The sequence below is a fragment of the Ursus maritimus genome, unplaced genomic scaffold (genome assembly GCF_017311325.1).
Source record: "Ursus maritimus isolate PB19 unplaced genomic scaffold, ASM1731132v1 scaffold_26, whole genome shotgun sequence".
Classification (NCBI taxonomy): Eukaryota; Metazoa; Chordata; class Mammalia; order Carnivora; family Ursidae; genus Ursus; species Ursus maritimus.
The window spans coordinates 40,294,770-40,322,280 of NW_024425119.1; the positions used below are offsets into that span (position 1 = coordinate 40,294,770).

At 41.9% G+C, this 27,511-nt stretch overlaps 1 protein-coding gene across 3 annotated transcripts; it reads right to left on the reverse strand.

Annotated features, from left to right (window-relative positions):
- Positions 1–27,376, reverse strand: RACGAP1 (Rac GTPase activating protein 1). Of its 3 annotated transcripts, none has more exons than XM_008704559.2 (17): positions 27,261–27,376; positions 20,523–20,611; positions 14,516–14,718; positions 13,370–13,506; positions 12,338–12,407; positions 9,722–9,775; positions 8,994–9,074; positions 8,242–8,359; positions 7,551–7,681; positions 6,716–6,880; positions 5,428–5,523; positions 4,974–5,172; positions 3,125–3,230; positions 2,817–2,949; positions 2,561–2,696; positions 1,509–1,617; positions 1–1,181 (listed from the first exon to the last, which is right to left on the reverse strand). In XM_008704559.2, the coding sequence occupies exons 2-17, from the start codon at positions 20,605–20,607 to the stop codon at positions 1,106–1,108; spliced, it is 1,899 nt and encodes a 632-aa protein (XP_008702781.1). In that variant the 5' UTR covers positions 20,608–20,611; positions 27,261–27,376; the 3' UTR covers positions 1–1,105. The 3 variants fall into 3 exon arrangements, with proteins under 3 accessions (XP_008702781.1, XP_008702782.1, XP_040498364.1); XM_008704560.2 differs by having other exon boundaries at positions 20,523–20,607; positions 27,261–27,320; XM_040642430.1 differs by lacking the exon at positions 27,261–27,376 and having other exon boundaries at positions 20,523–21,566.
- Positions 27,377–27,511: the final 135 nt, after the last annotated feature.

Sequence of the window (27,511 nt, forward strand, 5' to 3'; positions counted from 1 at the left end):
TATTTTCTTTAAAAAGGCATTGAAGGTTACCTTCCAGGACAAGAAAACCAACCTCGCAGTCTTTCTGAAAAAACAATTTACTTTTTTTCCAAATATTATTCTAAATATGTGTTTTACAGACAAAGGTCACTATGGGTCAAAAGCATTCTACAGAAGAGAGCATTTTCATAGACATTGGAAATAATTTTAATAAAAGAAAAAGTTCATATTTATCTAGATGTGGCTATGTTCCATAGGAAGAGTTTAGCAACCAAAGTGCAAAGACAAAATGACTGTGACTTTTCTTGCCACACAAAATATTGACAATCTCCCCATAGGGCCTACTCTTAATTGTGAACTGGGGCCCCAAATAGACGGCATATGACCTTTAGAAGTAGGGCTCCAATGGACAAGGGGACAGCAGGCTCAAGCATCAGCACGAATTCAGCTGAAATACAAACTGGCTTTGACCCCAACCAACCCCGAAGTCCAGCCAGAGGCCCATCGGGTGCAATATCACTTTTACAAGGTTGTGCCACTTAACACTATTAAACCTACTCAATCCGAATGAAAGCTAAGCACACCCCCATCACTAGTTCTGTCCTCGTCCTATCCCATCTTTATGAAAGCTCCACGTTACAGTTTAGCTCCTACTGGTGAAAGGGGACCTCCAAGTTCTCAGAAGGAGCCATCCTAAATCTCCTGCCCTCCCACCTCCCACCCTGAGACAAGTCAGTCTCACCAAAGAGGTACAGCTTCTGTCATTGTCTCACGGAAATTAGTTCTAAATAACACCAGAGAAAGATCAGTCCATGAGCAGCATTTGGCTTTAAGCCAGAGGGATGTGCCGCCCTTGGCCGCCCCACCCCCCAAATCACAATGAATTCCGAATTCTCCCTTCTACCGCCGTACAGAGCTCCCATCTAAAAGTTCCCAACAACGACAGCACAAGGTGTTGATATTACATTCCTTGAGGAGAAAGAGAGGGAGATATATATAGTTTTAATAAAACCCCCATGCACAATTAAACTTGATTAAAAGCCTGGAGAATGCTAAAAGTGGTAATGAGTACAGGTGCGCCCTTCCTCGCCGTCGTAAACGCTGGCAAGTAACAGGACACGGGACTTCACTTGAGCATTGGAGAAGCAAAAAAGTTGCCTTGTCGTCCTAGGTTGGTGGCAGACTTGCTTTTGCTCCCAAATCTACAGAGAATGAACCAAAAAAGTATTCTATGAAAAGAAGGTAAAAAAATAACCAACTCTAACGTTACTTGACATTGCCAGCTACAAACAGGAAACCCTCAACAACTACCCTGCAAACTACTCTTTGGTCACGTGAGATGAGAGAGGGGAAACAAAACCTTTAGACCCTTTCCAAAAAGTGTCGTTATGGCTCCAGATTAGCTTTTAATGGCTAGCTGCTAGCTTAAGGCCTCATTCACTTTTCCCTTCAATAAGCTTCGGAATGCTGGAAGAGAGGTCTCGGGAAAGAGTCCTTTTTCAGTTCCCAAGCCGGCCAGTCCCACATACCTGGGCGTGTTCTTGGTGAGGGTGGAGCGCACTCTCTGCGACAGGGAACTAGACGAAGGCGTCTTGAGAAGCTGATGCTCAGGAGTGGTCACGGGCCCCAGTAAACTCACTTCAAAGTTAAGACATATTTTTAAAGGAAGGGCAAAAAGGCAAGCACCCTTGTGGGTGGCCAGTTCTAAGCTGAACACCCCATGAAGCCCTTAAGAGCTAAGGTTAGAGACGCAAGCAAAGTCACAGCGATCAGTTTGGCCATCATCTGTGACAGGCAGTCTATCATTGGAACTACGCAGGCAACTGCTCGATGAACAGTTGACATTCGCTGCCTGATTTAGGCCATTCGCAAACTCCAACACTCACAGATCTAATGTCTGACCACTCGATTCTTACCTACATTAGAAAAAACAACGTTCTTTCTTAAAAAGGATCTTGCAAAAATGAGAGGTCAAGTCTCCAACACCAGTAAAGTCGGAAGAAACCAACCTCCGACATTTCTGTTGGCAATACAAATTGGCAAAAGCCTTTAAGAAATCAAATTGGTGAAACATAAAAATGTCCAAGCCCTTTAATTCAGCGATTCCCACTCCTGGGAATTTAACATTAGGGGAAACAGAGGTATATACATATAATGCTGACGGCAGCACTATTTAATAACTACGAAAACTAAAAAGTAACATCAATTCCCAATAGAACATGTTAAGTAAATTACAGTTTACAACCATAAAAATGGTAAAATTATATAGTAACAGAAAGAGTTCTCACAATATGCTAAGTGAAATAAGATCAAATTATCTCTGAATTGTTACTATATTTTTAAAATATCCATATATTATATAAGGAAAAGAAGGAGAATCATGTTCCATAAAAGTGAAAAAACAAGTCAGAATGGTAGAACTGTACAGATTTTCTTTTAATGTAAGAATCCTCATAATGAATTTAATTTTTATTGAAGAATATGAATTCCAAACAGCTCTAGCAAAGGCAGGGGGAGGGTACATGGCCAAAAAACCAGAGAGGGAGTCAGGTCCCTTAAGGAAACACAACTCGGGCCTTACCTTTAATATCTGGTGTCTGTGGCGTTGAAAAGGCATTTGAGTTTTCAATCACATGCATGGGGTCAATGTTCTCTTGTTCCACCATCATGAACTGACTCCAGTATTCCAGGGGCAGGGAAAGCAGGCGCTCTACCACCTAAACAGCCACCGAACAGGTTAGCACACTTCCAAAGCTCGGGCCTTACTTCTCACCACTCTCTCATGTTATCCCGTCACACGGGTTTATATATGTTATAGATATAGTGCACTTGCCTACCTTGGGCTGACGCTTGATGTCCTGTAACATTACCACTGGATCTGGATTGGGCACAGCATGGGCAACGATGGTAGGCCCAAAGACTTTAGCCAGATTGGCCACATCCATTTTAGTGTTTGGGCTCTGAGCCACTCTAAGCAAGAGAACATTCAATTAGAAGACTTGCTCTTCCGCTTAAACACAGACCAAAATATAAGATCTACCAGAAAAGAATTCACCCTTCACGTTCCCTCCCTAACACCCAACCCACGTTCTGTTCCCCGTGGCAAATTCCCAAACTCTCAGAAGCAAGTTTCTGCTGTAGTCACCTCTGCAGGTGAATCATGAGGAAAGCCAGTGTGTCTCTGTTGGCCTGGGGCAGTTCACCGACAGCCTGGTACATGGCAGCTATGCTGTTGTCCTCATCTGTGATTTCTGTAAATGAAAAGAAAACACCAAGAGGCCTAGACTTCTTTCCCCTGACAGCGTGCTTCCAAGTGATCGACCACAAAGTCTCATCTATACAGTAAGCGCCTGAAACTTCTGATTAGGTTCATGACTGCATCAAACTCCGGTTTCATTAACAAGCAGGACACTGGCCAACAGCTCAATATTAGAAATCAGAACCCTTAAAAAAACTCGGCTCCCGCAGTTAGGGAAGGCAGCTAGCAACCCGTGTGCTGGGAAGGCAGGCACACAGCTGCAGTGACAATTACCAAGGTGTTCGTTTATAAACCCTGGTCAGGGGCCTACTATGGACCTGGTACTATTCCAAGTGCTCAGGTAAAGCAGAATTAAACAAAGACCTTGCCTCATGGAACTTACATTCTATTGGAGGAGTTAGTCAAAAAGCAGGTATCTATCAGGCAGTGCTATTTAGTAGAAGCTAGAAAGTAATGGGAGCGGTCATTTTGGACAAGATGATCAGGAAAGGTGTTTCTGAGGACAAGATACCCAAAAAGAAACCTGAAAGTAACAAAGGAGCAAATCATGCAAATACATTCCAGGCTGAGACAATAACAAATGCAAGAAGAGGGGAGTAGGCGTGGTTAGGTGCTAAGAACGGCAAGCATGCCAGCGTTAACGGGAGAAGAAAGAAAGAAGGGAAGGGTGTTGAGAGAAATGATGCTAGGGACATAACCAGGAGCCAGATCCTACAGGTGGGTTCTTTGGGGCCATGTGAAGGATTGTGGATTTTATTCTGAGAGCACTGGGAAGTCACTGGAGAATACTAAGGACGGAAGAGACATCATCTAGAACGGATAAAGAAGATGTGGTATACATATCCACAATGGAATATTATGCAGCCATCAAAAAAAGAAATCTTGCCATTTGCAATGACGTGGATGGAATTAGAGGGTATTGTGCTGAGAGAAATAAATCAGAGAAAGACAACTAGCATATGATCTCACCGATACATGGAATTTGAGAAACAAGGCAGAGGATCCTAGGGGAAGAGAGGAAAAAATGAAACAAGAAACCAGAGACGGAGACAAACCATAAGTGACTCTTAATCTCAGGAAACAAACTGAGGATTGCTGGAGGGGAGGGGGTGGAGGGAGAGGGTGGCTGGGTGATGGACACTGGGGAGGGTATGTGCTATGGTGAGCGCTGTGAATTGTGTAAGACTGATGAATCACAGACCTGTACCCCTGAAACAAATAATACATTATATGTTAATAAAAAAAAAAAAAAAGAAGAGACATCATCTAATTTAAATTTTAGAAGGAACCCTCTAGATACTGTTTGAGGATCATAGTGTAGAGGGCCTAGAACAGAAAGAGGAAAATTAGCAGGTTCTTTTCTCACTCCGGGATGAGAGATGTCAAGAGTGGTAGTAGTAGGAGTGGCAAATTTCAATTTTAAGATAAATTTTACAAGACCTTTGCTGACAAGATTTGTCAATGGATTAAATGTGGTGTGGGGAAAAGGAATCAAAGATGGCTCCAAGTTCAAAAGGACAGCCTCAAACTTGACCAAAAACAACAAAAAACCCCGAGTTAGTAGCCTATACAGTTTGACAGGAAGAGGACGGGCACAAGAACACGGATATAGTTATTCTCCCATCAGAGCGTGTGTCATCCACAACGTTGCACGCACTGGACCGGGCGGTACACGAAGAGCCAAAAATTCCCGCCCCTGGGGGACTCACATTCTAGTTTTAAGATCTGCTCTTACCTGCTGCCTCCATGAAAGTCTTGTTTAGCCGGAAGGTCAGAAGGGGTTCTTTGAGGTTTCGGAGGAAGTCCTTCAGGAGGCTACAGATAGCGTGGATATCATCCACTTTGCTGAGGAGGGGTACTGTTTTCACTCTGAGGAATTTCTCTTTCAGCTCTTTTACTGTCCGGTCACAGCCGGAGATCCGATACAGGCCTGTCTATTACCAAGGTGACACTTTCAGTTAAGAAGTCCTAAATTAACACAATAACAAATTCATGCTCTCTGAAGGTAGACTTTTTTTTTTTTTGAGAGTGCAGGGCAGAGGGAGAGGGAGAGAGAGAATCTTAAGCAGATTCCACATCCGACTCGGAGACTGACACAGGCTCGATCTCACAGATGACCTGAGCTGGTATCAGGAGTTGGTCACTTAACTAACCGAGCCACCCAGGCACCCCTGAAGGTTGACTCTTACCTCAGTCAGCCCTCTCTGCTCAATCTCATTTACGCAATGGACAACAATGGAGGGGATCATTGGAGAAGTCTGGGACACATAATCTGCCAGCATTCCCTGGAAAGGGAGAGTTTTAAATTATTATTTATACCACTTAGACCAGCAAATCAAGACGAGTAGGAAAAACCATCTTCAAACTAATACTAAGGCTGGGACATCATGTTTACTTATAAATTCCTACTCCCAAAAGCATATATTAGAACAGAGACTCTCAGCTATATTTTTCCTACAACCACTACAGGACGGATTTAGGGTCACATATACCGCACTCGTGCATGAACAAGTAATAAGACCACTAGCTACAACTCTGCCCCCACTTGTCCTCTACTCAAGGGCCTCAGAAAGCAAGCAATAATGAGATTACAGGTACGGCCTTTAATGTGAACTAATTTATTATTCTAAAAAAGAAAACTTTCTTTACCCTTTAATTATTCTTAAGTAAGAAAAATTATTTAACACAACTCACAGTTGCTCAGGACACAAACCTATCTGTAGGGGAGAATTCCATGGTTCTCTATCAGAGTAGAGAAAATTTGTAACCAATCACGTACACGAATAAGAACCGTTAAGATTAAAGAAAAGCAACATTTGATTTGCTAGGGGCTGGGCAGCAGCATAATCGTTTTGTTTTGAATCTTGTTAATGTTGTTCGTACAATAAATAATTTCTTAATAGATTGAATCAGTTTTTAGAAATAAGGACTCTAATCTTAATAGCTTAATATGGGATACCTCTAACATAAGAGGAAGTACATTCACAGATGAAATTACATGATGGCTGGTATTTGTTTCAAGATAATTCACTGGACAGGGCCAGGAGGAGGACATGCGGGTACTGATAAATCGAGATTGGACATGAACTAGTAATCACAGATGTTGAGAGATAGGAACCAGGGGTTAGGTATCCTAATCTCTCTACTTCTGTATATGTTTGGATTTTATAAAACAGGAATAGGATGTGGAGGGGAAGGAAGAGAAGAGGAGGAATGGAAGGGGGAGGGAGGAAGAAGGAAGGAGAGAAGGAAAGGGAGGGAGGGAGGATGAGTAGGGAAGAAGGGAGAGGGTGGAACGAAGGAAGGAAAGTCTGGTGTAGAAAAGTTACCAAACTCAAGCAGGACTCGGCTGCAAGTTAAGATTTGGTCATTTCTCTTCATCATTCGTGGGAAAAACTATCTTAGGGTAAAAACTGACATTAAGCTTTGAAAAAGCTAAAGAAGCCATAACACAAGGATGACCCCCACAGGTCCTACCTCTCCAATCTTGACAGGTGTTCCTATCAGAGTAGGAATGCAGGGAAGAGGACAGCGGTCCCGACATTCTGGGTGAGAGACCACACGACAGTCTCGACACTTCAGAGACAGCTTGCCAAACTTTATCCGCTTTCCACATGGAACACAAGACTCAGGCTTAATAACCTGGGGATGAAAGAGGACGGAAATAACAGAGTGGTCTGAATTAGAAAATTACCATCATCAACAACCAACATTTATTAAGCACTTAGTATGTGCCAAACAACCTCCTAATCCCTTTACACATACTTGTGTAATTCTCACAATAATCCTGTAACGTAGGTTTTGTTCTTTAAGCTAAGGACACAGAAGCCAAAAGAGGCCGTGTAATTTGCATCATAAGGTCATCCAGCTGGAAGCGGGCAGCGTACAGTAGCGGAAAGAACCTGGTGATGAGGAGTCACAAAATCGCCATGTTAACACTGCCACTGACTGTCCTGTGGCCCAAACAAGGCAGTTAACTCTTCGGAGCCTCAGGTTGCTTGGGTTTTTATGAGGAAATCCAATGGGACAAAGGCAAAGTCTGCTATATTCAAGCTTACTATGTAAATATGTATCACTAGAAAGCATCAACAACTGCTTCTGAAAAGCTGCTTTAACGTAATGTTACTCACAGAATGGAAAGCTAGACACCCTCTGTAACCAGTAGTTAGCCCTGAAGAGTGGAACCGAAAGAAGGAGATCTGACATTTAACTTTCTAACACTAAGTTATTTAAATCTGTTCCTGGTATCTATTACTTTCACAATCAAAAAATTCAGTGTGCCCAAAAGAAGAAAGAGAGATCACAGATCTACCGTCTTAGAGACAAAGTCATGCAGGCGCATCCCTCCACTACTCTGTGGAGTGCCAGAACTCTCTGTCTCAGTCCTTGGCTCCAGCTGCCTGTTGCTCAAGGTGGAGTCGCTGTTCCAAGGTTGTAAAGTACCTAGAAAACAAGCAACTTTAAGCTTTTTAATTTTTTGTTCCTTCTGAATTTTAACCCCGACTTTCATATAACTGGTAGACAACCGGTAATTTGTAACCATAATCAGAAGTGACTACAATGGCTATGCAGAAAAATCATTTCAAGAATAATGAGTTATGGGGCACCTGGGTGGCTTAGTCAGTTGAGCATCCGACTCCGGGTTTCGGCTCAGGTCAGGTTCTCATGGGTCATGGGATCAAGCCCCGCTTGATCCCAAGTTCCACACTCATCAGGGCATCTGCCTGAAGGTCCTCTCCCTCTGCCCCTCCCCCCCCACTCTCTCACAAATAAATAAATAAATCTTTAAAAAAAAAAAAGGAATAACATATTATGTGTGAGTGGCGTCGGCCAGGCTAGCAATCCAAAGGTAGAGAATGGCACGGTGCTCCGGCCGTCAGCAAGGGGCAGCAGAAAACTACCCACAATATCCAATCCCTGCCTCAAAGGGCTCTAAAAAGCCAAGTCTCCCCAAATTCTACCAGTTGTTTTACACAGGCAGTATAGCTACAAAGCTAACGGACCTGTTTTCCTTCGGCTTCTCGTCCAGTATGGCACAGTCTCAATTGTGGACACAGCTTCGATGGGCCCACCATCATTGGGAACAGTCACTGTAGTTTTTGCAACTATGGATTCATTCCCCTGAAACAAAAGTAGAAATGAGGGAAGGACAAACATATGAATCTAATTTCCCCTCTACTATAGGGTAATTTTGCAGTGGCTGAAAATTTCCTGAATCTTGGTCAGGACTTGCAGCCCCAGCTCAAAAACACTCAGATGAAACCTCATCCTTTAGAACAGAAATATAGGTCACAGAGGCATATATACAAGAAACTAAGAATCAAATACAAAGCTGACGGTTTACTCAATCAGAGTGATTTCATTCATATGGATGATAAGGACACTGTTATGACAGAGAAAAACTCACCAAATCTCTCTCTCAAAATAACGTTGCAGCGTTGACTCAGGATTCTATTTATTTTATTTATTTTATTTTATTTTATTTTATTTTATTTTATTTTATTTGAGGGACACAAAGCAAGCACAAGCAGGGGGAGGGGCAGAAGGGGAGGGAGAGGACAGGGAGATTCCCCACCGAGCAAGGAGCCCAACTCAGGACTTGACCCCGGACCCCGAGATCGTGACCTGAGCCAAAGTCAAATGCTTAACCGACAAAGTCACCCAGGTGCCCCTTGACTCAGAATTCTTAATGGTTGGGGCCACTAACCTCTGATGTGTTTCACAACCACAATTCTCTTGGCCTGACTATTCTTACCTGGTCTACTGTGGAGCCAATGGAACGAGTCTTCTTTACAGGTCCAGGGGGACCATCGACGAACTGTCGGCTACTAGAGCGCTGGAAAGGAGACAAAGACCAAGGAGTTCAGTGCCAAACAGAAGATCTGAAGCACAGAAGATAAAACTTTTCCATTAGACAACTTGGGTGCAAGTCCTAGGTACCAGTGCTATGGTAAATAACAACATGCTCTCTCTCATTCTATTTCCACATGAAGCTTAAGTTGTACCAACACAAAAATGCCCTCAGTGCCCTGAAAGAAACAATTTAGATGACAGCACCAGAAAAAGTAGAGCTGCAATCCTATCTAAGGACATGCAGTCTTTGGAAACATATTAAGTACCGTAAACAAGCACACACACACACAGAGCTCTGCATATCCCACTATACACACATTTCATCTGAACAGTATATTAGAGTACTGAAGTCCTGCATAAAAATTCCCATGGCAGCTCAAAACAAACTCAAGTATACCCTCTTCCACTCCTTGAATGAACTGAGGCAGCCAGAACAGTGAAACAGGACAGGATTCTGTCCTGAGTGACTACTTCGAGGAGGGTCCATACAGCCCCCCAGCAGGAATTCATTTGCATTAGGTGTTTAACAATGTCAGGAATGCTGTATCATGGGAAAATTTCTAGAGAAAACTCCTTTATTGTAATTTTGTAACAACAACAACAACAAAAACTAAACAAAACCATACGTACCCTCTTTTCTCTCTTCTTCAGTTTGAAAGTCTTTACCAAAGAAGAATCCCAATCCTGTTGACAATTACATTGTATTAATTTCTTTCTGTGGTTAGGGCTCCCCTAAACCCCGTGCAAATAAATTCAGAGAACTTTAAAGGCTTTTTGAGTTAGACTGCCTAACTTACAATTCGGAGAGAGGGGGAAGGGAGGGTCTCAAGTGCCGGAGCTATAGAGCTATGGTAAGTTAACTTGCTTTCTTCCCAAAATTGAAGCTCTTATAATAGAGTCAGAAGTCAATACCACAGAGGCAAGAAAAGGTTAGAGAATCAGCTTCTGTCGTGATTATCTCCAGTGCCTGGTCCTTTATTTCTGACTATTCCTGTAGTTAGTTGTGGAACTCACAGACTCTCAGGCACTAGAGTGATCGGGTTCGATGTCCTTCTCACTCTTAAGGGACTGCAGTCTAATCAAACGTTCTGTACAATGTAGCCACTTAAAAAGTTGTAGTTCGGGTTTTACATTTCTCAAACATCCATCTTCCTTGAGCCCCAACAAAGACATTCACCACTGAAGAATTATATGTTTTACCATGCTCTAGTTTCACTTCACTTATTTTAACCATTTACATTCATGAGACTTCCTTACTCCTGATAATCCCTGAAATCACAAAACCCAGAAACAGTAGTACAGAGCCAATGGTAGCTTAGCTAAGTGAAATCTAATCGCTCCAACTCCTGGTCAAGTAATTTAATTTAGCTCCTGATTATTTGGTTCAGTGTGGATTACAACAGATACACCATAAGTAGGTCCAGCTCCAAAATCAGCTATTGATATGTTCTAGTTTTATAATATATCCCAGACCTATTCATATCATCCCTTATTTCAAAAAGGTGACACCTATTATTTATATCTATAAAATAGCAATGATTTCTCCCAAAACTGATTTGGGACAGAACGCTCCTAGCCCACATTAACAAGTAGTCATCACTTGTTTCACTACCAGAAAACTAGCCACGAGTAACCTCCTGATTTATTGCTTTGTTTGCTAGCTTTCAGCCAGTAAAACAGGAAAGATACACAAACCAATAAACCACCAGTCTCTGAACATCAAAGACTGAAATATCGGGAGATGACCTTCTATGCAGAAACACCACTGTAAGTTAAGAAAAGGGTGCTACCCCACAAAGCAGGGTGACAAAGAGTTTAAGCCAGTTAACCATTGTGGAACAAAGCATGACAGAGTGCCTGGAAACTTTGTCAGTCTTCAGGCTGAAGTTCCAGAGCGCTGCTTTCCTTCTAATTGTGAAGTATGACTAAGTTTTCTTCAAGAACCAATCTAATTCTGAAATAAGGCACAAGTCTATTCTCTCCAAGGGCAGCAAATAAACCCTGCCTGGGTAGAATCTTGCTAATTTTTTTTTATTGCTAGCTGGGACTTTTTAATAAGCCACGATACAGTCAATTAGCACATGTAGTTCACAGATCCGTTAAATAAATTTAACCTCATACCAAATCCTGAGTTCTATATTCTCACTTCCAGAAACTAAATATATAAGCCAGTCTCTTATGGCCTGTGTGGATTTTTATTTTAAATTGCTAGCTCATGGGGCGCCTGGGTGGCTCAGTCGTTAAGCGTCTGCCTTCGGCTCAGGTTATGATCTCAGGATCCTGGGATCAAGCCCCGCATTGGGCTCCCTGCTCAAGCGCGAGTTTGCTTCCCCCCCTCCCCCTCCCCCTCCTTGTGTTCCCTCTCTTGCTCTCTCTCTGTCAAATAAATAAATAAAATCTTGAAAAAAAAAAAAATTGCTAGCTCAGGGACGCCCGAGTGGTGCAGCTGGTTAAGCGTCTGACTCTTGGTTTTAGCTAAGGTCATGATCTCAGGATCCTGAGATCGAGCCCCACTGCGTCCGGCTCCACGCTCAGTGGAGTCTGCATAAAGACACTTTCTCGGGGTGCCTGGGTGGCTCAGTGGTTAAGTGTCTGCCTTCAGCTCAGGGCGTGATCCCAGCGTGCTGGGATCAAGCCCCACATCGGGCTCTCTGCTCTGCTGAGAGCCTGCTTCTTCCTCTCCCACTCCCCCTCTTGTGTTCCCTCTCTCGCTGGCTGTCTCACTCTCTGTCAAATAAATAAATAAAATCTTTAAAAAAAAAATAGAAAAGAAAAAAGAGGAGAACCACGACACCTTAAAAAAAAAAAAGACACTTCTCCCTCTCCCTCCCCCGCACTGTGCGCTCTCTGTGTCTCTCATAAATAGTCTTTAAATAAATTAGTTAATAAAATAAAATGCTAGCTCAGAATCTGTAACACATCAACTAATAAAACAGTAATAAAGGGGAGGCGCCTGGATGGCTCAGTCGGTTAAGTGTCTGCCTTCAGCTCAGGTCATGATCCCACGGTCCTGGGATCGAGCCCCACATCGGGCTCCCTGCTCAGCAGAGAGCCTGCTTTTCCCTCTGTCTGCTGCTCCCCCTGCTTGTGCTCTCTCTCTCTCTGTCAAATAAATAAATAAAAATCTTTAAAAAAAACAAAACAAAACAGTAATAAAGGAATTCCAGAAGGGAGAACAGGAGAGAGATTCCTGAGGGAGAAGAGGTAAGAAAAATAGACAATTCTCAGAGATCAAACGTTTATTACCAGAGATTCGTCAGTCTTGTCAAAGCTGATATCAGATAAAATGGAACCAGATTCGTCAATAGTTGACAACCTAGGTGAGAGAAACAACACAGTATTAGATACAGAAGACTCTGGAAAGTGAAATGCATGAACGCCCAGATGAGTCACAGTGGTCAGGTAACACGAGCAATTCCATAGCAGTGCCTTCCTAGGGAGACAATTACAAGTTCAAAGCCTAGTCGTGGTGGCCGCTTGCTATGGTTTCCATGGGAGAGCATGGCTGTGCACGCGTGAGGACACACGCAGCACAGCTGCTTTTTCGGCAAAGACCTCACAGCAGCAGTTGAAAGTTACAGTCAGGAGCATGGGTGCTACTCCCTGCTGAGAAGGCTACTAAAAATGCACAGGCTGAAGGAAGAGTGAAGTTTAATCTGATCCCAATTGTGGTTGCTTTCTACAAGAAGGAGTATCACCCAGCATTAGCTTTTGAAGAAATTAAGCCCATATAACTCCTCAGTGATAAAGATTCCCCATAAAACAACCAGGCAACAAAATAAATAGCTCTAAGAGTGCTGACCTTTCCCTACGTATTGTATTGGGGGTGTTCAATTCAAGGCCTGGGTGAGACTCTTTTAAATAGTGATGCAGGGGACCCAAAGTTATTGTCTGGTCTTGGCTCACAGAAGGCCTTTGAAACCAGAAGAGCCGCAAGAGCTCTCTGGAGAGTAAACACTGAAAGTACTGCTGAACTGCCACTTTCACCTTTCGTTTTCTTAGCAATGAGCGGGATCAGTTCTTGATGTGTAATTTAGCACCAACATCAAAATTTTACCCACGGTGAAACAACATCCTAAGGAAAGATCAAACACAAAAGAAGATAAAAGAAATTGGGAGGCCCTTGTGCCTTTATTTCCCACCCACCCTTCCTCCCAAGTCTTTTTCTGCTTTATTCAGCACACATTCCAGAAACAGTCTATTTGAGAGTTCGGATAACAAGAACTTCTGACGGCGGCGCTGCTCGTGATCAGATAACAGCAGATGCGGTTTCCCCACCTTTTGCCCCCAGCATTGCCGCTGGACGGCTGGCCTCTGTTGAGAAAAGCCAGGGCTGATTTCTGCTCCTCGCTTAGCTGAATGCTGCCAGATGTGTCACACATGAGCATCTCCCGAATCAGCTGAATCTGCCTTTCCTGCAGACCAAAGCAGAGTAAAACATCCTAACTAACCAGGAGAGAAAGCTTCACCTCAAATTTATGGGACAGGCAGACCAGAAGACATTAAAATACAGCATTATGCAAATGAGCCTTCAGGAAGGCTGCTACACCGATAGCATATTAATTCACATCAAGCCCAGATTGTGTCTCTGATTTCTGACTGGTAAAATGAACTCCATCCAGAATAGTGGGCTTTCTGCTACAAGACTTTTGGGTCAAGCTGCTAATCCAAGACAGTACTGCAAAATGAAGAGTCCCAAAATAGATTTCGCATAGCAAAAACAATTTAGTGTCATTTTATCAGGACAATTATTGGCTTCCTCTATGGATCAAAGCAGCCACCCACCTTTCTAAATGGTGGAGCAAAATGCATTAAAATGGATACAAAGCTGTGACACACTGGAACCAGTCAATTTGAGCTTACTGAGGCATTTAACACTGTACCAAGATGGATTAGTGCCTCCTCGAAAAGGCTTTCCTTTGTACCATGACCCACGCTGGTACATCAAAATGATAGTGTTCCACGTTAGTCACACTGCTCAACATACATCGAGCCCCTTACCCTGAATTAGGAGCAGTAATGATGCAAAACCTTAGACTTGTCTTGCCTGTATCAATAACAAAGTACTAGCTATTGACAAAAGGATGAGGATATTCTGGGTGGCATGAGAGACAGCCAACGTCTTGTGACAGAGCAAGCATGCTAGGCATTCCCTGCCTAATTATTTAAATTCTCATCTGAAATCTATTAAGTCATAGTTCCAAGTCTAAAAGAGAAAAAAAAATTTAAATTTCAGCCTATGCTGAACAGGATTCCTACGATGCAATTTCGGTTCCAGTCAAGGCCAACTTGTCAATGGACGGGTTGCTTTTAGTTCTTTAACGTGGAAGAAGAAACTGAGTATAGCTGGCAGGTGGAAACATGACCAGATGATGCTGCCCCTCCCCCCATGGCCACAGTTCCGGCGTAGAGAACAATACACACCAGCTTCTCGCAGTCGGCCTCGGCTCGCTGTCTCCGTTTGATCTCGACATCCACCTGGTTGCGTGCGTGCTTCAGTTTAACACCCAGCGCGCTGCGCTCGGTCTCGGCTTTCATCAAAAGATCCTTGTACTTCCCCAGCTCGTGGTCTGTTCTCTGCCACTTTTTACGGAAATCTTCAAAGTCCTTTGCCAATTGGATGAATTCTAAGGAAAGGGGGAAACTTCAATAATTGGAGCAAACACAGTCCTAATGTTCTAACAATTGAGTCCTCTAGTTAGTTTTCCTCCAAATATATAATTAAGGGACCAGCTAAACTCGGGGCAAAGCCAGCTGAAAATAACCAGGAGACGACCCTGGATATATGTTCATCACCCTGCACGACAGCTTTGTGGAGAGCAATTCCGGTTTCGATAGGCCACTCACTTTGGCTTAGCCAGTGGCATCTGCTACGGAATAAGGAACTCATTAGTCACCTGGCTCCAGATGTAATACCAACACTGGAAGCTCCTGAACAGAAGGCAATCAAAGGGGGATACCTCTGGGGCAGCTGTCACGCACCAGGACAGTTACAGCTATAAAACAAAAACAGCCTCCTTTAGAGTCACGCATTGCTGTGCCAGAGAGACGTTAAACAGCAAATTCAAATATAACTGCTATAATATGCTCCAGTAGATGTAGATTAATATTATAGATGTCTAGGCCTGCAATTCCATTCAACTATATAATTATACAAATATTGATTTGAAAGTAAAGAGCCAATTTGCTTGTGCTGTTTAACACTGCCCTGAAGGGTGTATAAACATTTCAGCAGGAAAGACACAGTAAGAACAGATCATACTAACTTCGGGTGAGTCACCGATGGCGGAATGTGGACTCTTTCCACGTGTCTGCAGAGAGTGCATCACTTCCAAGGCAGTGCCTCAAAGCATGATGACCCTGGTGGCGTTCACACTTGCCACCTGCTATTGGCAAAGACTGTTCTACAGTGCCTTCCTATTTTCTCGTTACCCTCGATCTATCTCTAGGCATCACTCCCCACCACCTCCACGGAGGAAGTTCCCAAGGTGTACATCTGCTGCTGGCCAAACTAACCCAGTTTACAGCTGAAACTAGGCCACAGGCACACAAAGCTAGCCGATTCTTGGGTAGTAAGGGCACTTTTCCTAATTGAATTTAACCTGAGAACACAGAAGCAATGAATAGAGTGCCCTTTTCAGTCTTAATAATTTGAATTTCAAACTTACAAATTAGGATGCCAATTCAATCTGGAGAAAGCAAGTCTTATGTATAAGGACACTTCAGTTTGTAACAAATAACAGGTTTCAGCAGAACAGGATATTATGACCTAGTTACCTTAGACGATGCAACTATCAAAAATAAATATATATACACACACATACATACACACAGATATATATACGGCTGCAATTCAAATAGCTTTAAATAGTATGTTCGTTTTGTTAAGTTTAGAACACATAACTAAATTTTTTCCTTCTTAATTTAAAGAAAAAGAAAATACATCCTTTTGCCAATTAAACTATTTCAACAATGCAGATTCACAAAAATTTTTTTTAAAGAGCTGGTTCTTAGCCATGTTCACTCTGGCAATTCATCAAGTACCCCACTTAGGATTCGTGTACTTTTCTGATGTATGTAATGGTACTTCGATTTCAAAAATATAAAACACAAGAAATATACTTTTCAACTACACGTCTAAAAACTTTCTAGCTCCACACTGTGGTCAATTAAATGTTTCTAAATATGGTGCCACATACACACTCAAATATCTACTGAATTGAAAAACAATTTTGAGAATGAACAAGATTTCCATTGGACCTAATTTTGCTCATTTGTTCTTTAGGACACTCCTTTAAAAAAAAAAAGATTCTTTAAATTTATTTGAGAGAGAGAGAGAGCAGAAGTGGGGGGGAGGGACAGAAGGAGAGGGAGAAGCAGACTCCCTGCTGAGTAGGGAGCCTGATGTGGGGGTCCATCCCAGGATCCTGAGATCATGACCTGAGCCACCCAAGCGCCCCAGGGACATACTTGATAAATCTTATTAAATTTGGGGTTTAATCCCTATTAATTGTTAATTGGCATATAAGTCTATCTGAACTGGACGATGGAACTCAGATCAAATAAAGTATCAGTTCATCTCCAGGACAGTTCCTATTTTAATAGTATGGATGATTCAACTTGGTTTATATTAGACCAAACCAGAACATTTGCATACCTAAGATATTACTTAGGTACAATTCTGTTATGAAGTTTGCTAGGATGGGTCAAAACGGCACATTAGATCACAGATCAGGAAAAATTCTGATACTGGAGATCAAAAAACATGGCATTTTTTGGGTCAGTTTGTGAATCACAATTCCAACTTGGTACCAGCCCCCTTCATGAAGTACATACACGTTCAAAAGATTTATTAACTTCAAATTACTTCCCTTAAAAAGTTATGTATATATTAAACTATAAAATGAATCTATCAAAAAGCAATTAAGGGAAATTTCCTGAAAACAAATTGAGGATAATCTCTGATTCATTAAAAACAAAACAAAACAGGATTTGGTTCATAGTTCAGCAAATAGATTAAAACCATCCCAGAGGGGCGCCTGGGTGGCATAGCGGTTAAGCGCCTGCCTTCGGCTCAGGGCGTGATCCCGGCGTTATGGGATCGAGCCCCACATCAGGCTCCTCCACTGTGAGCCTGCTTCTTCCTCTCCCACTCCCCCTGCTTGTGTTCCCTCTCTCGCTGGCTGTCTCTATCTCTGTCAAATAAATAAATAAAATCTTTAAAAAAAAAAAAAAAACCATCCCAGAGATCTTGTTTTCTCAGCTCACTCCTCCTGGGGCCTTTGCATAGGCTCTTCCCTTTGTTTTCCCCACCACTCTCTAAGCTTCTTAAGGACAAGGGCGTTGTGTCTCTTTTATCTCCAGTGCCTTATAGCACACAGTAGGCACTTACATATTCATTGAACAAATAAATGAAGAATTGCTCTTTATTTTCTTTTTATTTTTTTTTAAGATTTTATTTATTTATTTGACAGAGAGAGACAGCCAGCGACAGAGGGAACACAAGCAGGGGGAGTGGGAGAGGAAGAAGCAGGCTCATAGCGGAGGAGCCTGATGTGGGGCTCGATCCCGGAACGCCAGGATCACGCCCTGAGCTGAAGGCAGATGCTCAACAACGGAGCCACCCAGGCGCCCCGTGAATTGCTCTTTAGATCAAATTTAAACTCCAGGCATCCAAGCCCACCTCACCAGTCTATTCAAACTTACCTCCCACCACTACACAATACCCTTTCTTGTCCCCGCTCCCAGAACAGACCCATGCTTATTTCTGCCTTCTCCCTTGTGATCAAGCTGTGTACTCCAAACAGAATGCTCTACCTACACTCTTCTTTATGTATCCATTCTTCTAGTCCCATCTGTTCTATGAATCCTTTCCTAATCTGTTTGTTCCACATTACGTTTTTCTATACTTCCCAAAAGCATATATCTTGACACTGTAATCTTCTGTTTCATAAGAAACCTATCTCTGAAACTTAAATACCATAATCTTCTTGAAGATAGGCACCAAGTCATATACACTGTAGTATCACCTACTGTATACAGCATAACACAAACCTAGCATTGTGTCGGCACACAACAGGTACCTGATAAAAATTAAGTTATATTTATTCCCAATTTACACACCAAGGGCATAAAAAATATTCAGGCAGCTCACAATAAGAATAGAAGATAAAAACAATGTAGACTGGGGAAATCAAAGGTAAGTAGGTTATTAAAGTCATTTTATTTGAATATTAACCTTCACTCTGATCTTTCAGGAACCTTGGGCTTAGCTAAAAACAACAAGATGAACAAACCTATACAAAAAGGAGAGAGAAGAATGAAGTAACTGACGGAAGACAAGAATAAGAAGTCAGGATACTTAATCATGGGAGGAATTCCTAGGATCAAAGAAGAGGACAGAGACTGAGATGGTTGTAGAAAGGAGATTCTAGAGTCTAGAAAACATGAAGCCACTCTATTTCCTCAAAAGCCAACATTCCAAGTTAGGGATCTGGAGAGGGAGGCAAAACAAACCTCTATTTTATAACAGGAATCAATGGGAAGATAGAAATGTGTTTATAAAGCAAGGATACTTGTAAAAATAGATATCTATTTTTTTTGGCATAATTATTCCAAAGTATTTTCACAACTAACTAGTATCTTGTTTTTATCCCCAAACACTCACAGCACTCCCTCAAAGATAAAGACATTTGAATTCCTATTTTACAGATGGAGAAATAGACACAGAAATAAGTTGAAAGCCTGTACTAGTTATTGAGACTCCAAACCTCAGATTCCTCCCTCTGCCCCAACATCCTGTTGGCTGCCTCCTCGTAGAAATCTTATCACAGTCTCTTCTACCCATTTCCCCTGACTTCCGTCTTCATAAACACCATTCCAGCTAGGGCTCCTTCTGCCTCTGCCCTGAACCACGGCAAGCACGTCCTCATCGGTCTCCCACCATCCCCCTCTGCCAGGGTCATCTTCCAAAAGCTCTGCTCTGATTATGCCACTCCCCCCTTACTCCTACTCCCCTCAAGCCCCACACTCGCTTGCCTCTACCCTAAATGCCCTCTTTCGTCTGTGTCTGTTGGGATCTCGCCCCACATCTACGGCTCCACCTACTTTTGTCCATGAGCGCATTTAGTCATCCCTTCCCCTCAACTCAACATGTGCTAGAAGCTGTTTTAGGTTCTTGCTAAATATTTGCTGAATGAGCCTGAATTTTAAGATCTCTTATCCAATACTCTTCCCCACTGGGCTCCAAAGTAATCCATCTGAGATGATGTGACCTCAAAGAGAAGCCTAATTAGTATGCCATCATGGTTACTGAGCTGGTATCAGATGATAGGGTCATGCAACAGCTATTAAGAGAAAATAGAATATTGTTTTAAAAGGCCTGTAAATGGATAAGAGCTATTAAAAACATCAAATTAAAGGAAATGCTGAATGGCATAAGCAGGACACCATACTAAGTACTGTGAAGATCTTAAAAAAAAAAAAAAAAAAGTTGGAGACACAGTTCTTCCATTACTTTTATACCAGAGGCTGACTTAAGAGCAATGATTACTAAATTAGGTATTAATGAAAATCTGAAATGGAAGACGATGGCAACCCAAAGAAAAGCTGATAAAAAATAATAATTCCTTAGATTACTTAAGTCAGGGCCATCAGCCCCCCTCCTTCTTCACTAATCTACTTCCCAGACCACCATTCTATCACCACCTCCTTCTTCTCCCCAGCTCTCTACCCAATTTCTTACTAAGAATCAAATACATGAGGGGGGCGCCTGGGTAGCGCAGTCCTTAAGCGTCTGCCTTCAGCTCAGGGCGTGATCCCGGCGTTCCAGGATCGAGTCCCACATCGGGCTCCTCGGGTGGGAGCCTGCCTCTTCCTCTCCCTCTCCCCTGCTGTGTTCCCTGTCTCGCTGGCTGTCTCTCTGTCACATAAATAAATAAAATCTTTAAAAAAAAAAAAAGAATCAAATACATGAAATAGATGAAAGCAGATGAATAGTCCCTTCTTCAAAAAGAAATTATGACGTTTTTCTCCTCTTCAACTGAAAACGTATAGCACAGAGGGAAAGCCCAGGATAAAAAATATAGACAACCACCACTCTAAAGAAAGAAGCAACATCCTTGGAACTTCAGATTTTACCCAGTTCTTGGTATGAACGTGAATTGGCAACTAATGCCAAATAGTCAATGGAAAGAGAATCTTGATAATGAAAGCAATCTGGGTGCACCCACTTAAGAACAACTATAGAAAAAAGTGACCAGTTAGAATGAGTGTCCATTAAGCTTTGAGCATGGATAAGTGACCGTCATTTTCTTTTTAGGAAGCCCAAATGAAAAACAATTTTAAGATTGGAATACACTTCAGCTTTGCAGAAAACCCAAATCTGAAAACTGTTTTTTCTCCTCATGCAGGCCAGCTCAGGATGACTTACGGAGTTCATTTCCTTCACTGAGAATCTCCACCCGGCGTACAAGCTGCTCAAACAGATTCCGCAAATTCAGCATCGTCGTATCCATCTTTCTGCCAAGAAATCAAATATACATTAGGGGTCCTGCCTTCTCCCCCAGACAAAAGATTCAGCAGCAATCCCACACAGCCATCAGTGACTAACATCTGGACTCTTCCATTTGTAAGCTACCATTATAAGGATCTCAAGCCAACGATCAGTGTTTTGTACTATCTTTATTACAAAAACAAAGTTGGAATGTTTAACACTCATTTGAAAATCAGAAAAGCATTTCAGACCTCCAAATATAACACACCCTTCCTGCCTACGTCTTTTCCTCCACTCTGCAATCACTCTGGAGCTGTGAGGAAAGCAATTAAGGACAAGCATGTCAGCTGATTACGAGGTGACCAACTATAAAATGTGGCTCTTAGTCTATTGATTAATATAATGCTTTTGCCACTTTAACCCTTCTGGACTTTGAAGACCTCCAGCACAACTTGAAAGGTTTATTTTTAATTTCATTTTTAGCTAGTACCCTTATTGCAACTGCCTTTTAAAATGCAGCACATGGTCAGCACATTTCCTACCAACGGCACAGATGACGTCACACGAGTGATTAAGTGAGGAAATCGCCACCTCAGCAGCACAAGAATTATTTCTGTAATGCAGGGCTCTCTGCTGGACTGTGTGCAGGGACTATGTCTAATAAATTTATACTAAGTATAGGCAAAGGATTATGTTGTACCACATTCTGGCATCAAGGAGACAATACACCACCTTCACAGTTAGAAGGGCAAAGGAAAAAAATCATTTGCTACTGTGTTCTGTATAGTGAATTTCTGGCTTCATATTTCCCCCCAAGACCTGCTGATATCACAGCAAAAACGGTGTCCTTACCGACAGTTCTGTTCTGAATAGACTTTAACTGGAAACACTTTGAGGAAATAAGATCTTCATTTAACAGTCAAGAAAAAAAGACATCAACTGGACGTTACAAAAATTATCAAGGAAATGAAACAAAAAATAAATTTCATTTGAAAATTGAATGTCCTTAGAAATACCATTAAAGGATTCTTGTGTTTCTCCAAATCACCCTTCGACATTCTAGTCTAGGCCCTTATTTCATGCATCTAAATAAAATTTTAAGAACTCTTTTATGGGGGCGCCAGGGTGGCTCAGTTGGTTGAACATCTGCCTTGGGCTGAGGGCATGATCCCAGGGTCCTGGGATGGAGCCCTGTGTCTGGCTCCCTGCTCAGCTGGGAGCCTGCTTCTCCCTCTCCCTCTGCCTGCAGCTCTGCCTGCTTGTGCTCTCGCTCTGTCAAAAATAGATAGATAAATAAATAAATAAATAAATAAATAAATAAATAAATTCTTTAGGAAAAAAAAAGAAAAGAAATAACTCTTTTATGAAGGTTTAGTGATTTTACAATGTTTATAAGATTGTACCATAACCTATGAGGATAGAACAGAGTTAAAAAAAAACAACCGAAACCCACGAAGGACAAAGGAATATATAAACATAAAATATTATCTACTAAATGCTACAAGAGTTATTCATTTGTACTCAAACGATGATTGGTCTAATAGCCAAAAACCTTTCAATTCTAAGCTTGGAGGCAACGTATACCTGAATCAGGGCCGGAAACCAAGATTTTCAAATGGCAATGTATCTGTTCCAAGCTACATAATCACAGTGAGCTGCTAAGCAACCAGACTAACAAATTTATTACAAAGATCTTTCTCTAAACTAAGAACAAAACTAAAAGAATAGCATTAAAACCGGCAGGAAGAGATCTGGAAGTTGTGGAGATGCCCGTGGATTTAAGAGTATGACAAAACAGGCACATACACCCAAATGCTATAGGGCAGGAGCAGGGCACTAAGTAGTTTATTCAAATGATGATTTCCTTTGGCTCCAGTAAAAATGGGAAGAGACTGATCCGTTTTAATGTAGGGCACTGATTTCCATTATCTCAGCAGTCATCTATACATTCTGAGACTCTAAGACTGTGAGCTCCGCACATAGGAAAACTTCTAACTGCCCAAGAATGCAGAAAAAGGAAGATTTCACAGTGCAACTAGAGTATTAAAAACTGGTTGTTAAAAAAAAAAAAATCAGAAGGTTTGATGTTTTAAATGACAATACAACAACCTGATTCTTTGTCCCCTTTAAAAGAAATTCTCACATTTCCTCAAGTTCCTCTAGCCCACTATTCTTCTCGCCTATGTTCTTTGTGCAAACCACTCCCTAGAGTGAGGGTTGTGGGGAGGTACGCTCTTGAAAACACAACCAGATGCCTAAAAAGACTAAAGACACAGAGAACCTACCTGGGGACATCTGCTCATTGTAGTAACGGTTTATCTCATACAACTACCTCCATCGACATTATTGTCCAAACATGATGCCTGGTACCCAGGAGGCAGATGTCTAACTGAACTCCCAGTGCTCTGCTATAAAACAACAGAGGGTAACCCTCAACTCTCAGACCATCAGAGTCTCCAGATTTAGAGTTTTACGAAGGGTTTATGGATTTTTTTCTATTCTTCCCTCTCAACACCAGATATTCCCTAAAATTCAATCAATCCTGCAGAGTGTCCTGGGAAAATCTTTCGAAGAACTTATCAAAACCATCCTCTCCAGATGATAGCCCATCCCACTCCAGCCTCTCTCCTAACTGCAGTCCTGTAGGTCTTAATTTGCTTAGGATGCCCTGGAGGGGAAGCTTGATTCTGAGCCTTCGCTCTATCCTTCCCCATCATATATATTAGCAACTACTCTACCCACTGACCTACTCTACCAACTCCCAATTTTGATTTCCTTATCATTCACTCAGTTCCAAACCTCAGAATCACCGTAAGTTCCTCTCTTTCTGACAAGTATCATCATCATACCTGTGGACTTTTCTCTCATGTTCTCTACCCAACCCCTAATCACTTGGCAGGCGGTCATCATTCACTTCAACTGACCTTTCCCCCACTGCTTTGCTCAGTTGGCACTCAGACACATACACCTTGCCCTCTACTTTAACTTTACCACATTTCTACCCTATATCCCAGGCAGACTGTATATGTGAGAGGAGAAACGTTACCTTTGGCGCTATTGTATTATACACACTCAATATTTAAAAATAAATATTTGATAGGGGTGCCTGACTGGCTCAGTCAGGGTCTTACTCTTGATCTCAGGGTCATGGGTGGGAGCCCCACGTTGGGCATAGAATTTACTAAATAAATAAATGATAAATGGAAACCAGAGAACACATACACACACCCATGAGTCTATTGTTAAAAGAATTTCCATTCTATCTGAACTTCAATGTGTAATAAAGATGAAAACTGAAACAACAGTTTAAAAAAGGTGTGGCTTGGACAGAAGCCCTGCGATAAAGTTTTAGTTCTTCTATTTGCTAGTATAACCTGGGGTAAGTCGAATTCTGAGACTCATTTATAAGCGGGAACAATAACACTTGGCCTATTTACCTCACAGGATAGCATCAATACACGTAGGTAAAAGTTTTATAATGTATAAATTGAACCTTACTATAGGGTATTATAGGGGGTATGACATTTTTTTTGTTTTTTGTTTTGGCCTGATAATTGTTATTTACATCCTACCCCAGTGATTACCAAATCATAGCTGGAACCCAGACCAAGAGAATGGAGAAGATAGCAAAATTTGACCAGGTCTAGGCTCTTCAGCAAGCTGTCTTACATGAGGCTTGTAGCATCTGAAAATAGCTTTTCCTCTAACACAGGTTTACTTAGGGTAATCCAAAAACGGCACTAGCAAAATATAATCCTCTTCTCTTTATATGCCAGGGGACCATGTATTTTTATTAATGTTCTATAGAAGTGACATTCGGGAATTATTTATAGATGACAAAAATATCTTTCTGCATCAGTACTAACTCTGATATCTCAGCCAAATTGTAACTCAAAAAGCTAAAATTTACTCATCCTATTCAATGTCAATTAAAAATGGTCTTAATTTTCCTGTTGGGTCACATTTTCACCCACATGAACACTCTTTATTTCTCCCCCTTTATTATTTAGTTCCATAGCTAGGAGATACACTAATGTGAAAGGAAACAAAAACAAAGTCATATTGTAGTACATTGCTCTGCAGCTGTAAAACAGCTGTCACTTTTCACTACCGAGGCCGCTGCCTTTTGGGAAAGCTGAAATGATCCCTGTGTGTAGCAAGGAAATCAGTTTGCGGAGCACTTTAAACAAAAAGGTGCTAGAGAATCTCAGTTGTTATTGATGAGAAGCCCCAGAGGTGGAGAAGTCACTATGTTACAGCCTCCCAATCTGTGAGTATCCCTGAGGGAGCAATTTCACATCACCAGGAAAGAGTCTCAGCTTGATGTGATTGCTTTGAGTCCCCAATTTAATTTCAATCACCCAGCCAAGAGACAGACATCGTCCTTCAGAATAACAGACTATTACAGATCTTAACTGCAGAGTATCCTGGGAAAAGGCTCTATCCTCTTCTTCCTCCTAGAAACAACATTATTAAGAGATCTATACATCACGTTTTAGAAGCATCAAGGGTGTTAAATATTGTAAGACAAAGCAATGGAAGGTTGTCTGAGTTTTCCAGGAAAGAGTTTTAATGAAAAACATTCTCACAAACATTACTCAATCTGGAGATTCCCAAGAATTCAGCAATACAGGTTTTCCACTGCCAAAGAAAACCATCTCCTGAGACAGTCTCAATACTACAAGATTCTTTCATATGAAAGCATTTCAGAGCAATTCTTTTTCCTAAACGTCCAGCTTCTGCTTTACTGTATCAGAAGCCTCTATACACCTGGCAGACAGAAGGAATATCTTGAAACCAAATGTTCTTATGAACAAATAAATTGCAGAAAGAGTAAAAAGAATGTTCTCAGTCCAATGTGAATGAAGACTAAAATAAAAAGAGGAGTTGAATTATTATTTCTTGGAAAATTATTACCAGTTTAGTATACTAAGGTCTCTTTTTTTCCTTCTTATTCTGTGGATTCTTCCCATCCTGCAGGGTTCCATTCTTCAAGGTCTAGTGTCTTATCAATTCACTAAAGCATTCCTTAACAATTTCAGTCCAAAATTATCTCTATTATCAATAATATTCATTTGGCAGATATAAACCATTGCTTCAACTGTGAATTTTCTAAGTTCAAAAAAAATTAATGCTTTTTAACAGTGAAACAAAAACCTCACCACCCTAAACAATTATATGCATCTCCTTATCTAATCTTTGGCCTCTATATACTTATATCTCATAATATTGCAACCATAGATTGATACAATGTTGTGTTTTGCTTTTCTCCACCATGTTTCCATTAAGTTACAAGAAGTTGATTAACAATTATTTAACCATTCTCTTCTTTGGATATTAATGTAATTTTCAGTTTTTCAGTTACATCTATGGAATTTTTTGTATGGTCACTCCCTCACCTCCTTCAGGGATTTATTCAAATGTCATTTTCTCATTAAGGTCTTTCCTAACTACCCAATTTTCAATTCCAGCCTTTACCCTCAACATTTCTCTGCTTTATTTTCCTCCAAAACACTTACCTTCATCTAACATACTTACATATTAACTTATTTGTTTATTGTCTGCCTCCCCAACAGTTTAAATTCTAAGAATGCACGGATTTTTGTCTGTTCTGTTCACTGCTGAGCCCCTGTACTCAGAATAGGGCCTGACATTTGGCAAATGATCAATATACATTCACTGAATGAATGAACTGAACATCACTGTGAACAGGTTTTTTTCTTTAGGTGGCTGTATTCCTTAGAGTAGATTTCCAAGGCTGGGATTACTCTATCGCAAGGTCAAAACCTCTAATAGCTCTTGATAAATATTGCCAAACTATTTTCTAAAGGGCTATACGAATGTACAGTATACTCAATAGTGTAGAGGCCTACTAGATTCACCTCAGTTATCTTAAGTTCTATCAGCCCAAAAAAAGTGCAAGCTCCTTTAAGGCTAAATAAGATTGTACTGTACTTATATTATGCACTGATTAAATATCTGTTGAATGATTAAGCTATAGGAAAGGCGCCTTCTCTAAACACTTTCAATAACTCGAAAAGCTCACCCCACACATTCAAGGGAATGATAATGACATTTCTTAAAAAAGAAAAAAAAAAAAGGGCTTATCTTCTCACCCACCCCACATTGCTCAACACTCCCTCCGCCTACGAACGAAATTCAGTGAAGAGAAACGTACGTGAAATTGTAAAAGTAAGGCCTCGTTTTTCCTAAGGCTAAGAATTAGAATGGGACGGGCAAGATGTCATTGCCTCGGCCGGCCTACCTGGATACACACAGCCCACAAGGGAGAGAGGCTGCCCTTCAAGCCGCCCCGGCCTCTCAAATACCAGGGCTTCTCCCTTCCAAAACGCCTTGCTCTTCCAAAGAGAATGGGGGTATTACCCCACCCACTCCCAAACTCTGTATTTAAGTGAAAGTCACTTCTTGGGGGTGGTTCCTGCCCTGTTCAAGCCACCACCTCAAGAAGACGCCCCCAGCTTTCCGCAAAGCACAGCTAGGAGAAAGAAGCCCTCCACTCCCAGCCACCGCCCATTCGGGCCGCTGCCTCCCCCGGCCCGAGGAGAGCCCCACAGCAGGGGCTGTAGGTGGCGGTCTTCTCCCTGAATCCGCGGTGGCCACGGCTCACCACCTCGGACACTCTCCCTCCTACCACACACCCAGAGTCAGACGCACCTGTTCTCGCAGCCCCTAGCGCCCACCTGGCCGGGTCCGCCTGGCCCCACTTGGGCCGCCTTCCACTTACTTCCCTCCGCGCCTCACCCAACGGCAGAGGGGCGACGCGCCTCCAGCTCGGGTTTGAAATCCTGCACCAACCAATCACAGAGAAATTTATTCCTCCCGCGCTATCCCTCTACGCTGCGACGCACGTATCAGCGCCACGGGGTGGAGGGGGCGGGGCCAGAACCACGCATGCGCATACTTAT

Coding starts and splice junctions, on each gene's coding strand:
- RACGAP1 (XM_008704559.2), bottom strand. CDS start 20,607: ATGGATACGACGATGCTGAATTTGCGGAATCTGTTTGAGCAGCTTGTA. Junction 14,719..20,522: donor CAGTGAAGGAAATGAACTCC/GTAAGTCATCCT, acceptor CCCTTTCCTTAG/AATTCATCCAATTGGCAAAG. Junction 7,682..8,241: donor GAGAAGCCGAAGGAAAACAG/GTCCGTTAGCTT, acceptor CTTGTTTTCTAG/GTACTTTACAACCTTGGAAC.